At 37.3% G+C, this 16,341-nt stretch overlaps 1 protein-coding gene and 1 non-coding gene across 5 annotated transcripts in view; both read right to left on the reverse strand.

Annotated features, from left to right (window-relative positions):
* The window catches only part of ANKRD18A (ankyrin repeat domain 18A), a 44,824-nt gene that overhangs the window by 27,037 nt on the left and 1,446 nt on the right, over positions 1-16,341 (reverse strand). For 3 of the 4 annotated variants that reach the window (XM_074395631.1, XM_074395632.1, XM_074395634.1), the window contains exons 2-8: positions 16,096-16,210; positions 15,761-15,934; positions 11,456-11,562; positions 10,567-10,704; positions 7,912-7,976; positions 4,507-4,580; positions 1,171-2,094 (exon numbers count right to left, since the gene is read on the reverse strand). In XM_074395631.1, coding sequence (XP_074251732.1) covers positions 1,171-2,094; positions 4,507-4,580; positions 7,912-7,976; positions 10,567-10,704; positions 11,456-11,562; positions 15,761-15,934; positions 16,096-16,210 — 1,597 coding nt within the window. The remainder of the gene's footprint in view (positions 1-1,170; positions 2,095-4,506; positions 4,581-7,911; positions 7,977-10,566; positions 10,705-11,455; positions 11,563-15,760; positions 15,935-16,095; positions 16,211-16,341) is intronic. The other variant, XM_074395633.1, reaches the window with a different exon arrangement.
* Positions 9,092-9,195, reverse strand: LOC120366472 (U6 spliceosomal RNA). The gene has a single exon (XR_005581130.1). It is a non-coding gene; the product is annotated as a U6 spliceosomal RNA (small nuclear RNA).

The following is a 16,341-nucleotide window of genomic DNA, read 5'->3' on the forward strand; positions in this document are numbered from 1 at the left end:
AGCCTGTAATCCCAGCACTTTGGGAGGCTGAGGCGGGTGGATCACGAGGTCAAGAGATGGAGACCATCCTGGTCAACATGGTGAAACCCCGTCTCTACTAAAAAAATACAAAAAATTGGCTGGGCATGGTGGCGCGTGCCTGTAATCCCAGCTACTCAGGAGGCTGAGGCAGGAGAATTGCCTGAACCTAGGAGGTGGAGGTTGCGGTGAGCCGAGATCGCGCCATTGCACTCCAGCCTGGGTAACAAGAGCAAAACTCCGTCTCAAAAAAAAAAAAAAAAAATATATATATATATTAAGTGGTCAGAAAAAATACATAATGTTGAGACTGACCCATTTCGAGACTTAAGTCACATTGACAGGAATCAAAACAAAGTTATACTAACTAAAACATATAAAAGAGCTACGGAAAAGCATCATAAGACACAGCAACACACTTCAGTTCTTCTGGGAAATCTAGAATCAAGTGTCAAAGCAGCTCACTTAATTGAATCTTAATTTCAAAATATTCATTTCAGGTACAAGCATTTCCACGTATCTGCTTCATTATGGTCTTAAAATGTGGCAACATAAAGACATTCGATTTATTATTTCAGCAGTATAAGACTGCATACCTCATCAACATTACTCTGCATCTACTAAAATTTCATAGGTGACACAATGTCTTTACTCAAAGTAAAGCATCTGTCAGCTCTACCTTTTATTTCCTGGAAACAAAGTATGTTTTCAAGCTAATACAGAAAACAGGTTTGTTTGTTTTTTTTTTTTGAGGGGGAGGGGTTGATTAAAAAAAGCTTTGTTGAAATGTGATTTACATACTATAAAATTTATCTTTTTTCAAATACAGTTCAAAGATATTTAGTAAATTTACTGAGTCGTGCAACTATCTCTGCAATCCAACTTTAGAGCGTTTTCAGCATTCCAGGACAATCCCTCATGCCCATTAGCAGTCACTGCCCATTTCCAGCCTCAGCCCTACACAAACATTAATGTACTTTCTGTTCCTGCACATGGATTTTCTGAATGTTTCATATAACTGGAATTATATAGTATGATAAACACACTTCCATCTATTTACTTTTTAATACTGAACTAGGTTCAACATATAGCCAAATGAAAAGTTTACATTTTCTTTCCAGGTTAAAAATATTTCTCTTTCTTCATACTTACTTTTATTTCTGCTGCTTCTTTTTCATACTGAAACAGTTTTTCTTTTAAATAATTATATTCATTTGTTAATTCTTTATTTTTCTCTTCTAGAAGAAGATCTTCCTTTTCACTCTCAAGACAGCCTCCTTGGATATTAATTACTATGTTTTCATTATTGCCTTTCTTACAAGCAGCCTCTAGTAGTAGTTGTTCAAGCAAGAGATTTTCACGTTCTAGTTGACGTATTCTCTCCTCCGCACTGTTCTGCTTTCCAATGAACTGACTCTCTTTAGCTTCCTCATTTAGATGCATCTGTTCCATTTCCTTTATTCGATGCTGCTTTTGCCTTAGGTCCCTCTGTGCACTCTCTAAAGCCAACGTCTTTTCCCTGAGAGCATCTCTTGTCTCCTGGAGCTTCTCTTTTAAGGTACTGAACTTCATCCGACCTTTAGAAAGTTGTCCCGTAAGCAGCTCATTCTTATCTTTTAGTTGAGAAATATTAGAAGTCATTATTTCTTGTACAGAAACATCTTGTGCTCTCTGTAAAGCAACTTGTAGGAATTTTGTTTTTGCCCTTTCATTGTGCTCATTCACAGCAGCAGACAGGATGGAATGGAGGGATTCGATTTCAGTTTCCAATCTGTCCTTGCTGTGTTTCTCCTTTTCCAGTTCTGAATTCAGCCTTGTATTCTTAGCTTTGAGTTCATGAAGCCGTTGACAATACTGTGATATTGTTTTTGTTATCATTTCCTCATTGAGTCTTACACTCTTTCGAAAGTTAGCATTTATTTCTTTAATTCTTTTAATTTCCTGAATATGTTCCTTTTCCTTTCTGAGACTGGCATTTTTTATTGTGTGTAATTTCCGTCTGAGTACGGCAGTATCTCTCTTCAACATGCAATTTTCATACATGACATCCTTCTTTCTTCCATGACTTTGAAAATCCTAAATAAAACAAAAGAAATGTTTAGCTAGCACTCAATAAAATATCATGGTTACCTCTGAAGTGAAAGAACAACCTGTACTTTCAAGCAATTTAAAAGGCTGCTGTAAGTGGATATCCAACTGGAGAAAAAGTTGAAAACAAAACCTTCCCTTAGGGAGCATAAACTTCAAAAAGTTCAAAAATTTATCTGAAGTCAATGAATCCATAAAAGTAAAAAAAAAAAAAAAAAAAAAGCCCATGCTAGAGAATTTTTAAGAATATCAGAATTGTAAAAGCCTTACTCTGAATTACAACAAACTCAAAGCATGAAGTAAAATATTAACAAATTTGATTAAATTAATATATTGAAAAAAGAAAATTGCATTTATACTCCCACATCTAACCCATCCACAACCCTATAGCAAGAGCATTACGCATTACATCTATGTGTATTTAGACAGATAAAACTTCTCAAAGTTTTTAAAGTTGTGCTTCCCTGATAATATTCTATCGTGATTTGATACTTGTAACATTTTTAGTCAGTTATAAGAATTACATTCACTAAATCATAAATCTAGACATTGTACTAAGCACTTCTACATATACACATTGATAAACTGATTTAGTTATCAAGATTCTTTTTAAAAAAGAGAGGTTAAAAATATAAGCAAGCTGCAGGATTTTCCCCAGGGCTTCTGACTCTACTTCCAGTTCTCTACCAGATCACTGTTACTTCTGTGGTGTGAATATATCAACACAAAAACAGAGAAACAAAAAGACGCAAACACAAAATGTGCCTTCTGTCTTTGTCACCTGGATTTTACATGAAATAGCCAGATTGAGAGAATGTGGCCTTGCGGGACTTCAGGAACAGAAAAGAAGCTTTTCCTTTTCGGCACTAAGTTATTCTTTTCCCCACTGCCTTTTACTTTTGGTTTTTCATTTGGATCCCAGGATATCAAAAAAGTGAAGGTGCTCACTGAAACAGAGGAACCAGAGTTTGTCACCGCATAAGGAGCAGAGTGAAACTGCTGAGTTGCTAGTGCAGAATCCTGGAAAACGAGATGTTCCCCAAATTTCACATTAAATTAACACAAAAGTTTATAGCTGAGAGATATACAGTATAGTTGTCTACTCTAGCCCCACTGTCTACTTCATAATGGAAGTAAAACCAAGAAATACTAAATAATTCACCCAAGGCTCCTAAGGTGGCATTACCTGGCATTTCATGGCACCAAAAGAAAAGATACCATTTAAATTATGTAAATTACCAGATAAATATGTCAAGTTAGTCAGATAAATTAAAAGTATAACTTTGGCAAAGCAATTTGATGCCTCAGAGTGTGGTGGGAGGGTTCAATTGCTTTTACTTTGAAAGAAGTAAAATTTCTACCTTTAGAATACAACATAACAGAATTTAGCTCTCTTCTATAAAATAAAATGCTAAATTTTTGGCTGAGGAGTTATGCTACTTATATGATCAAATCATATACGTGTCAAAATTTACCGTATTTTATTAAATAATGAGCGGGACTCCAACTCAAAAACAACAAAAAAAGATTTTTTTACCTCAGTATACCATAGATAGTGAACCCATACAGAGAATTTATGTTTCTAAAGATTACCTGAAGAGTAGGCAAATGCTAAGTTATTAGAAGCAAAAATGAACACCAATTAGAAAGAGAAGACAATGTCTACATTCTTCTAAGTGATTTGATTTGTAATATGATAGAGTTATGTATCTAGGTAGATTATCTGCTTATATGCAGTTCTAATGTATTCTAAGTTCCACTAGTGACAGTGCATTAAACAATTTTAGTAATATTTACTATTTATACTAAAATAAGACAGTTATAGTTTGTACCCTGACACCAAAGGTCCCATTCTGGAAGGCATGATTCTCTTAATGGGCAGTTGGGTTGATTTTATGACCCTATTCTCTCCCTGGACGTAGACGCTGAAGGCAACCAAAGATCGAAAAACAGAAGAAATCTTTAACCTCGGCCCTGGTGGCCGGCGACACAGAAGACCTGCCAAGCCTGAACTGCTGGCAGTGCTGACTCCTCTGACATGAGTTGAACTCAGTGACCAACACTGCTCAATTGTTCCTAATTTCTCTTGCATAGTAATACAACTCAGTTTTCTATGTTACCTTCTTTATCATGAAGAAGGTTCTAAAAATAAAAGAGCAAAGAGGCTTCTGGAAAATTCTGGTCTCAATTCCAAGGGTAAAAATTGCTATGAGTTACTACAGACTGAAAGAATATTTCAGATTTTATAACTGATTAAAATGTTTTCAAATTAAATATGAAATTATGATCTGTTGGATTCTAAAAGGATAGTCAAAAAGGTCCTTCATTTGGACTGCTATGTTATTAAAGAAAAACAAACCAATATTAATTCAGAAAATTTAAATTTAAGTTGTTATATACCTGTGGCTGTATATTCTGACTTCTCTTGAGCCTTTCTTCTGTTTCCTCTGAAGCCACTTTTAAGTCATGTTCTACTGAAAAATCCATATGTTTAGTTAGAATGAATGCCTTAGAACCATTAAAGACTATAACTTTTATAAAAATGGACACATAATAACATATACTTCGCTGGGCGCAGTGGTTCACGCCTGTAATCCCAGCACTTTGGGAGGCCAAGGCAGGTGGATCATGACGTCAAGAGATCGAGACCATCGTAGTCAACATGGTGAAACCCCGTCTCTACTAAAAATACAAAAAATTAGCTGGGCATGGTGGCGTGTGCCTGTAATCCCAGCTACTCAGGAGGCTGAGGCAGGAGAATTGCCTGAACCCAGGAAGCGGAGGTTGCAGTGAGCCGAGATCCGCCATTGCACTCCAGCCTGGGTCACAAGAGTGAAACTCTGTCTCAGAAAAAAAAACCAAAAACCAAAAACCAAAACAAAACAAAAACGTATACTTTTATAAATTGGGAGTTTACATTAAGCTTAATGTTTACCGGAATATTTGTATCTTTAAGTAACACTTCTAATTATCTAAAACTTCAACAAACCACTTAAAGAGACACTAGATATCAGCAGGTTCGAGCCATGCAAAAATCTTAGGGTCACCCACAAATTGTTCCACCCAACATAAATAAACAAAACTGCTGGAAACAAAAGTTTAAAATACAGTGAAAACATATAAAGTGAACATTTTACTATTCTCTGTTTCGTAATAGTATCTTTTGAACAACATGTTAAGCTAGTTGGTATTTACTAATATTTTCAAAATTATTGTTACCATTTATATCTTTATTAGGATACACCCTGTTTTTAACTTCTGAAATGTTTTCCTCTACTATTCTGACATATTTATTTTCATTATTGAAGACTCCGAATGTAGGTTGGGAATAGCAGCTCACACCTGTAATCCCGGCACTTTGGAAGGCCCCGGCACTGAGAGTTTAAGATAAGCCTGGAGATTATAGTGAGTCAGTTTCCCTGACTCTACAGAAAATTTGCCACGCATGGTGGTGTGTGCCTCTAGTCCCAGCTACTCAAAAGGGTGAGGTGAGAGGATTGCTTAAGCCCAGGAGTTTGAGTTTGCAGTGAGTCTCGATCACGCCACCGCACTCCACCCTTGGTGACAGAGTAAGAACCTGTCTCCAAAAACAGAAAAAGAAAAAGGCTCAGAATGCTATGTCAAGTCCTCCTCAAATCTGGCTGTCTTTGTCCACATACACAGGTGTCTCCTTCCTTGGGGCTCCCTGCTGAGTGGTAAACACTGGGGTTTAAAGAATGGAAATAAAAGCCGTCAGAGATAGCTTTTCTAGAGATCACACCTGAGCCTGAGCTGAGACTTAGAGTGAGGTTCACTAGATTAAAAGAGGCAGAGGGCAGGAAAGGTAGCAGATGCCAGGCAGTGGCAAGAGAGGGAGAGAAGCCTCCCAGAGTGTATGTATTTGTCTGCCTCAGTGGGATGGTGACAGAGGCATTGCCAGCAGCTCAGTAATGCCAAATAAAAGGGCAGTCAGAGAAAAAGCTGCAGATGGAGATTTGGGCAGAAGTCAGTTCCTGAAAGCCTTGTATAAACCAACTATGATTGTTACTTCTTAAATTAAAAAACAAAAACAACAAATTTTAAAAGCATAATTCCAAAACCAAAGACCGACATTGTATTTTATCTTATCTGATTTGATTTTTATTAGAGATGGGGTCTCGCTCTGCTACCCAGCCTTCAGTATAATGTTGCTGTCATAGCTAACTGCAGCCTCAAACTTCTAGGCTCAAGCAACTCTCCTGCTTCAGCCTCTCAAGTAGCTGGGATTAAGGTGCAGAACACCAAACCCAGCTACATTTTCTAAAAAAAAGATAGACACGGGGTTGCCCAGGCTGGTGGACCTTCTGACCCCAAGATATCCTTCTATCTCAGCCTCCAACACTGCTGGTATTACAGGCAGGAGCCACCATGCCCAGCAACACCAATATTTTCAAATAAATCAACTGGAGCTTCATCATTTTATTGTATCATGGATAGGTGAAAATCTTGTAATAGACTCATGTACTTCATGGATTTGTGACAAGGAAACTACAGCATTAACTATAGCTGAAGCTTCTCTTGTCTCTGACTCTACGAAATTAAGAGTAGAGACATTCAAGTGTCTTAGGGTTTGTACCTTCTTCATTTTTTTGAAATGTGTAGGCTTTGTAGCTGCTGTTTCTGTCACACATGCAAGCTTGTTAGATATTCTTTCTGGAAAACATCATCCTTCTGCCTCCTTACCTGGCAGAGTTTTACTCACTCTGCATGCTTACCCTAAATCCCACACACTTTTTAGAAGTTTGCACTAGTCAGCACAAGTTTAAAAGTGCATGGCATCTAATGAACATAATAAATACCTAGTAAACAACAACTATACGCTCAGGTGACATCTATCCTCCACCTGTCCTCTACATAAGGGTCAGCAACCTAGAGACCACAGGCCAAATCCTACCTACTATATGTTTTTTTCTCAATGAAGTTTTATGAGAGTATAGTCATGCCTATTCACTAACATACTACCTATAACTGCTTTCATACTACAATGGCAGGGTTGAGTAGCTACAAGAGATCACATGGTCTTCAGCTACTGAAATCATTTGAGAGAAAGAAAGAAAGAAAGAGAGAGACAGAGAGAGAGAGAGAGACAGAGAGAGAGAGAGAGTGAGAGAGAGAGAGAGAGAGACAGACAGACAGACAGACTGCATTGCCTAAAATATTTCCTACTTAGCCCTTTACAGAAGCAGCTTGCCAATTTCTGCTTTATACCATGAACAGAACACCCTAATTCTCAAATCTAATGCCTCCCCTGCTCACAATTTTCCAATGAAATTCTACAGCCAACACCACTGGCTCCCTACCCAAGAGTAGTTCTTTATTGTTTCTTGCTGGAGAAACACAAATCTATTTGGATATTTATCATTCCAATACCCCTCCCCAGCTTCAAAAGAGAAAGGATTATTCTAAGCTCATCATATCATTACATTTGCTTTTCCAGTGCCTGGTTCAGGGATGGGCATGTAGTGTGACCCAGCCCATAGGATGTTAAAGGAAGCCCCCTGCATGCTTCTGAGTTTTCTCCCAATTGAAAAGACACGTGAAGAAAAGCATTCTACCTGAGAATTCTCTCCGGCCTACAGGATAAGATCTACTCATTTCTATACGTTAAAAAGCCTTTTACTGAACTTGTTTCTAAACACAGGTAAAACAACAACTAAGTCTTTCCTAAGCTTGCCTTCTCTGACACATAATGAACGTAATAAATAATAACTATAAGCCCGCTTCACCCCATTCCCAACCACACCCATATTAGACATTTTTGAGAAATTTACTATCAAGAAGTCTTACCTCGATTGTCATCTTGAAGATTTTTTAATTTCTTGTTTTTATGTTCCAAAATTTGTTGTTGAATCCTATGCATAATGAATGTCATAAACAAATTACTATTTTAATAGCGACATGAAAAATATTTATCAAACGTATTAAATTCTTAAAGCATTTCAGACAATATCAGAGCTAATATCAGAACTCTAATGTCCCATACACTTTAAAATTTGAAGCTCTATAAACTTATTAGGCTTCTAATTAAAGAATAAAAACATGAAGTACTCATTCTCTGAGAGAAGCATAGCTCAGTAAATAAATTCTAGTCAGCTTAAGAGCCTGGAAAGTGTCCTGCACTCATAAGTCCTTACTCCGTCACCAATAGACATTTTGTTTTCAGACTGGTTGCTTCTCTTAGGCTCCATGGCTTCTTCTAAAAAACAAGGATTTCATTACCTTACTTTTCTAGGTTGCCAGGAGAATGTGATGAGATAACATGTTTAAATGCTCAGAAAAATAGTAAAGCAACTGAAAAATTTATTCTCGAACTGCATTGCTGAAACAGTTTAGGAATCTCAAATAAAACCTGATGGGTATTTTCTCGCAGGTTCTAATATTTTAATGTCACAGTTTTCAGAAAATGTTACCACGTGCTAATTTTGGTTAATTAGTTCTACTCCTCGTGGCTTGTAGTTCAGAGCATTTTAGCTAATTTATAACTTGTAACTAAATTTATATGTAAATATACTATTATCTCATTAAAACAGATTACCTAATAATCCCCTATTACTGAGCTCATCAATCACAACAAGGCCAGAAAATTAATAGAGGTCAAAACCTGGCTTGGACAACTACCATTCCTGCTCTACCTCCTCAAACTCTGAGCCAGCAGATCTGTTAGAAGGCTGCATCTTCTTGGTCCTCTCCAACTGACATACAAGGCAAAACCCTGCTCGTATTGTTTCTCATTTCCATGAAAGAGGTGCACGTTGATGTTTCCTCATTTCCAAGTCACGTGCTAACAACATATTTGCATGTAACATCCCATATGTTACTCAGCTCTGTTCTCATTTCACAGATCACCTCACAGGATATAATGATAACAAAAGCAATTTCAACATGGGGTGTCTCCTGTTTTGGTTTGACTCACACTGTTTCCTTCGAGCTAGTTAACAAACAGTTAAATGACCTTCTAAGGGCTGTACCAAATATGGAATGCTTTATGAATTTGTGTGTCATCCTTAGGCAGCAGGCATGCTTCTCTGTTCTGCATTGATCTAATTTTAGAATCTGTGCTGCTGAAACAACTATAAAGCCCTGTTTTATACATGGCTACTCATGAGTCATGGATGAGGCTCAACTCTGTTAAATTCAAATTACCTGCTTTAGATACAGAGAATTCTGTTGAATGACTTCCTGTGAGGTAGAATTTTAAAATATTTTTAACATTTGAGGTATAGATGCAAGTAGCCTGAGAGACTTTCATTATTATGGAAACAGATCACTTGAGGGGCCAACTGCAAGTTTGATACCCACTACTCAATTGAAGGATAATGTGGAACCTTCTGCTATCTAACAGAAGCTGCTACACAGAACATAAAAAAGCCCTAAGGTACAGATGTGATGACAAAAGGGAGAAGGAACTCTGATCTCTTTCTGAAACATTATTTGACAATTCCTGACTGGTGAGTACAAACCCATCTCATATTTGCTAGAGAAAAGATGAACACAGGTCTCAAAGGATAACTTACCATGAAGGTCTAGGCTAAGCCTAGCTAAGAGGTGGGCTACACATAAGGTTTTTAGTGTTGGGGGAGGGTCAGTTGACTCACTATGTGTGTGTTGAAAGCCAGGAGTCCTTGCTGCCAGAGCAGGGTGCTGGGAACAATGGCTGAGCATATGTACATGAACTGAAAAACACTGTCGCTGTCAACTCTGTGTGTGAGTCACCATGAAGACTCAGGGATCTGAATCAGTAAAGGCATCTGGTGGCAAAGGTCAATCGTTACCAGATTGCAGGACCAGTTACAATGGCAGTAGCAATACAGCAAGTGAATCAATGGAAACAACAGAATGATTAGAATGGCCTTTTCCCCTCTTCTGACTTGTAAAGCAAGATTATCTTCCTTGGACTTAGGGAATCCCTTAGCTTTCTGAAAAATTCAAAGGAGGAAGGCATAGGGCATAGCCCCAGGGAACAATACAAGATTTTCTGCTAAACTGGACATTTCAAGACCCAATAATTAATTAGAAAAGTCAGCCCAGGCATGGCAGCTGGCAGTTTGGGAGGGGAAGGCAGGAGAATTACTTGAGCTCAGGAACATGAACGACATAGTGAGACCTTGTCAAAGAAAAGAAAAGAAAAAAGGAAAGAAAGAAGGAAAAGATGTGATATTATTTATATCTCACATATAAAGGTTATCCTTGGAATAAAATGAACGGCATTCAGATCTCTAGGGATAAAGACCTTTAAAAGTCCTAAAAGAATCCTGCACTCACTGCTACTTCTAACTAGTCTAGCTTTCTGTTTGATTTCTGGCTAAAAAGTGGACTAACTCATTGCCATTCCAAACGACCTCAACCAAACTATGAACTGTCATCTAATGTGTAAGATGCAATATTTGTCATTATTTTGAACCTTAATGTAGAATTAACTGGTCTTTTAAGGCAAGCACTTACCTTACCAAATCACAACAAACAGCATAATCTTCTGCCGTTTGTCCAAACATATCCTGAGAAAAGACACTAACATTTTCTTCAAGGAGAAGGTTGACAATACTTGGCAAGTTATGATGCACGGCAAGCATGAGGGCTGTTCTGAAATAATAAAGAAATAATTCCACTCAAGAACTGGAATAAAGGTATTTAATCAGCAAATTTGATACACTTTACCAATTTACTATCTTGCCTGTCAGTGCAGACACAGTAACAGCTTACATGCTCTAGCTTATGTCTATCAGCATCTTGGGTGCTCAAGTGTTCATCTTTGTAAATTGCCACCAAGGCTTAAAGACAGGGACGACCCTGGGGTATAACATAATACAAGTTGCTAACTTATTGTCCTTTGACTGGCCAAGAAACTATGCTGAGGTCACTTATCTTAGGCAAAGATTTAAAGGAAAATTTCCCCATTGATTTCCTAGTCTGATATATTGTAATTCAAAGTCAGCAAGGGGTCAGACAAATAAGAGCCATCAGCAGGCTGAAACCAATTATGATAATAATGATACTGGTAATAGCAGTAGTTGTAAACTAAAAGTTAAAGTCTGCACTTTATAGAATTATAAACTAGAAAACCCCATTAGCTAATATAAGATTACAGGACCAAAACCATCAGATTAAAGATAAGAGTCTATCAGAGAAGACGAATCCTACTATATACTGTTTTTCATGTTGCTCAGTCCAAATAATTGCTTTTCTACCTGATTACTCTTGTTATTTTTCACTGTATGCCAACAATTACAAGTTAATCTTTTTTATTAATATTTCTCACTTGTGTGACTGTTACCCTCTAGAACAAACACTAGGCTTTTTATTAAAAACAAAAACAAAAAACAAATGACTGTACCTTCTGAAATTGTCAACAGTGTGGACATTTGCCTGGTTGTTCACTAAAAACGTCACCATTTGCTGCCTCTTGCAAGTTATAGCAAATAAAAGCGGCGTGTTTCCCTCCTGCAAGAAAGCAAAGTAATTGATAATTCACAGAATTACATTATTTCTCAACTGAACTAAAAATCATCTATAAATGCTATGAACTTAAACATACAACAGAGAAAGAAGGTAAATGCAAAGCAGTCCCGTCCCTCTCCCTCCTCTGCGCCTTCCCACACACTGCCTTGCAAACACCCCTTTCCGCTTCCCGGCATTAACTTTGGTCATCACCAAAACTCACTTTATTTACCAGTCCCATCAATCATTGCTTCTCTCCCAGCATTTAGCACACTATATTGTTTCCCAATGAAACCTAAGAGCTTCTTGAGGGCAAGGGCTGTATCTTTTCTCTCTGAAACCCTAAAACCTAAGATGTGGTAGCAAATACTTTAAGTTTTAAAAATAAATTAATGATCTAAATCATTATCTCTAGAGCAGTGTTTCTTAAACTATATTCCAAAGAATATTTATTTTACCAGAAGTACTGTACCCAACAGAAAGAGTCCATGATCATCTGTATTTCAGAAGTATTACAAAACTGTATTGTATGTCCAAGAATCAGGAAATCTCTTGAACTTTGCCTAATCCCACTCTGACAATACCTTCTGTGGCAAACATTAACATTTTAGGAACTAGACTTTCAGGAATACAGTTGCCAGAGCTTCCCCAAACAGGCTGAGGTTCCTCTGGGTGGCACACACTTGCTCAATTCACTTCTACCAATGGTGTCGGGATCCCAGATGCCAATGTCAGGCCCTCCTGATCTGAATGGATCACTAAAGAAATAAGCTCTGAATTAAGAGATATTGGCTTCAAATGTACTTATCTTCCTTATTATTAAACAGTTCATGAGTTTTCTCCTAATACAAGAGGATAGATTTTTATCTTAACTGACAAAAAGCTCAGCATGTTCTGTGTAAGAGAAGCAGGTTAAAAATTTTTGAAAATAAGTCTGGGTGCAGTGGCTCATGCCTGCAATCCCAGCATTTTGGGAGGCCAAGGTGGGTGGATCACCTGAGGTCAGGAGTTCGAGACCAGCTGGCCAACATGGTGAAACCATGTCTCTACCAAAAATACAAAAATTAGCTGGGCATAATGGCACATGCCTGTAGTCCCAGCTACTTCAGAGGCTGAGGCAGGAGAATCACTTGAACCTGGGAGGTGGAGGTTGCAGTGAGCTGAGATCATGCCATTGCACTCTAGCCTGGACAACAAGAGCAAATTCCGTCTCAAAAAAAAAAATTTATTCTTAATTATAGTGATAATTCTGGAACCCTAATGCAACTTTACTTTTTAACTTTTAAAATCTGTTTGTATTGGTTTCCATTTACACTGCTATTTAACATTATTATTTCTTTTACTTTAGGCAAAACATCAATCAGAAATAAAAATACAATGGCTTATCAATAAAAGTTCAAATACTGATGTATATGGCTTATTTCTGGCATAATAAAAGCCAATAAGTCACTTGTATTTTAAGGGACATTGCTGGAAAGAAATATATAATGTCTGGAATATTCATAAACTATCCAACTCTCACCAGGAATAATCTAAAAAGGCTTTTAGGCATTCTTATGAGCAGGTGACTATTTGTGGCATATATAGAGAAAAAGTTGAAAAAAAACCTTCTGAATTCTAAAATTCAACCCCATAATTGAGGGATTTATATAAACTATGAATTATATATTATAAACCAATATACACTGTCTTGAAAAACTTGAAATCTTTATGAAAATATACTATAAAACAGGAGTTGTGAACTCAAATACTTCTAGGGACAAAGGAGGTTACCTAAGTAAGCGAAGGACTTCGGTGGGCATGGTAGCAAACTAGAGAATATGTGCCTCCTGCACAGGGGCAGCCTCTACACAGCGGACCAGACAGTGACAGGGCTCAAGGGACACCAGATTTGTTTCTTAAGACAAGTCTGAAGTCCAGATTTCTTCAGGAGTCTCCTAAATTTTACATGTTGACTCAATTTAAGGAGTTAAAAAAACAAATCTATGTGCCACATTTAGACTATAGCCCTTGTGTTTTTGTATTTGGTACGAATGTGTTACTAAATGGTTGTGTATAAACCAAGTATTTGCTGCTGTAATTTTTTCTTTCTCTAGGGTTAGAGTTCAGGTTGAAAAAATCAGGCCCTGATATGTATTTATGTATATGTCTATATAATACAAATTGCCGTTAAGACTCATAATACACACCTCGAGAGTTTTTCCAACATGTATTCATTTACAATCTCTTTGCATATCATTTTCCCAGATTGTTAACCAAATAATTAGTTCATAGCACTTCCAAAATAAATTATTAAAAGAATTCCTACTGTATTCTCACTGACTTCATGGATTTCAGTGTCTAAAACTGACATCCTGATTATGCCAAAACTCTACAAACTTAACAGACATACTGAGATAGCCCATAATACAACTTCCACTGAGAAATAAAAAGGTTCAGTATTTGCTACTAATCTAATTAAAAAAAGAAAACCTCACTTGTAATGAACATTTGTTGAGATATAATCACCTGAATGTTGACAAAGGAACATGAAAATGTGAAAGGGTCAGCCTCTGCTTATTCAAAGGTTACCTACAAGCAAATTCCTAAAGACTCTCTGAATAGTAGCGAATGCTTCACCATGAGAAGGAAAAGGTGTTATTCTGTAAGCTGAGAGACATTACCAATACTGCTTCCTTTCACTTCCCAGTCACAGACACAGAGAGAGACAGGTGAGTCAGGCTAATATTGGAAAGGAGAACTTTGAAGGAAGTAGTGCCTATCAAATGCCAACTCTTTTGGAGATTTCTTATGCTTTTGAGATGTGGGAACTTACATACTGCACTCACCTATTCTGTGCTTCTTAACCAGGAGTGTTTTCAAACCTAGAGGTTTTTTTTTTTTTCTGCTGTTGTTAGAAACAAGAGTCTCTCTACGTTGCTCAGGCTGGACTCAAAACCCTAGTGTCAAGCAATCCTCTCACCTCAGCCTCTGAAGTAAGTGGGACGGGGAACATACCACTGTGCATGGCTTCAAAAAATATTTTTAACCATACATGTTCAGGCCTTATTAGATCTGTCATGTCAAAATCTTCAAGGGAAAGCCTGCACTTGGAGATTCTTTACAAAATTTCCCCAGGTCACTGTAAGGCACCATTCTAGCTGAGAATTAGTGCAGCAGACAATCGTTTGAGTTTCATCACTCATCCACACAGCCACTACCCGTTATCAGTTTGGGATGTGGCCAAAAAGAGAAAAAGAGTAAGAGTAACTTATTAAAACTCTAGTCAATTTTCCTGGGTATGGGTAGAACAGGGACAAGCAAACTCAAAATCCCACTTGATTTTGCTATTTACAAGCTCCTTAACTCCCACCTTCCCACAAATACAGTCTAGATTTGAGAGGAGACTTTAGATTCTTACCTAAGTGGCTGCTTCTGCCAGGATGGGTAATAAGTCGGTTCCTAACATGTTCTACCCTTTGCTGAAGTGTTTCTCACTTTGTCGCCACCTATTCCCTACCAATCTGGTTTCCTCAGAGTTCTCTAAAAATTAGGCAAGTTTCAATTGCTCTCTTTACCAAACCAAAAATGATTACCCCAGAGCTGAAGAGCATTTTGTCTCAATACATAAGCTGGAAAAACAACCAAAAAACAAAACCTCGTCTTTACAGTTTTCCCTCATTACCTAATTTCCAAGCGACCTGCATATTATCTGATTGTTCTCCTTTCCCCTCCTCATTTTTACCTCTTAAGCCTTGCCACTGAAAGATACATCAGTCTTTTAAAGAAAATTGTTATCAGCAGCAAGATTTCCATTTACTGCAAGTCGATATAGTTTTTTTTTTTAAATGTTAGGACAAAGTTTATTTCCAGGGTAGATTTTTTTTTCCCTGTGTTGTGTGGTTTTTGTTACACTAATTAGGGTAAAAAACAAAACAAAACAAAACAAAACCAAACCAAACCTGTGGTAGGAAACAAATATTTGAAAAGAAAAAGTTTTACCTTGAACAGATTCACAAAGATTTCTCATAAGTGCACTAAAAAAGCTGTGCTCTAACGTTTCTTTTAAAGTATCAATGTTTAAAGTAAAATCTTAGACAATTAAGTTATTTAAAAATATTTTCATTCAAGGAAGGCTTGAGCTTCCAAACATGAAAAATGGACCCTTACCTATGTCTATGCTAAAACAAATATTTTGAAAAGAAAGTTGATTGATCGATACCTTGTTTATTGCTTCAATATTTGCTTGGTAGGAGAGCAGTTTTTCTGCCAGTGAAGTCACGCTATTATATACAGCATAATGAAGAGCAGTGTTGCCGTAGACATCTTGAATGTTTGGATCGGCGCCATGCTCCAGCAGAATAATGGAACAAGCCTCCTCCTGACCATGTACAGCCTATCCGTGTTAGATAAAAAATTAGACTATAATTTCTAAGAATTCAATACACATATTCACAGGTTTCACCAACTAGTCATATTTAAATGAGATAAATTCATTTTATTTACATGTATTTAAATCAAATCCATTCCATGCTGAAAGAGTTGACTACTATATACCTTCATTAACGGGGTCCTGTTTAGTCTGTCATCGATGTCAATCTGGCACTTTCTGCTTACCAACAGAGTGACCACTTCCACATGGCCAAGTGCACAGGCCAAATGCAGAGGAGTCCTGTGAGAGTGAGAGGGGTTTTCAGGAAACTGTAGTGCAGTAACTCAAAACCTACAATGATTCATGAGATTGTAAACACTGAATAGCATGTTATTCCTCTGCCTTCAAAACAAATAAGTTTCTTTGGAAGA

This window comes from Saimiri boliviensis, chromosome 2 (assembly GCF_048565385.1).
Source record: "Saimiri boliviensis isolate mSaiBol1 chromosome 2, mSaiBol1.pri, whole genome shotgun sequence".
Classification (NCBI taxonomy): Eukaryota; Metazoa; Chordata; class Mammalia; order Primates; family Cebidae; genus Saimiri; species Saimiri boliviensis.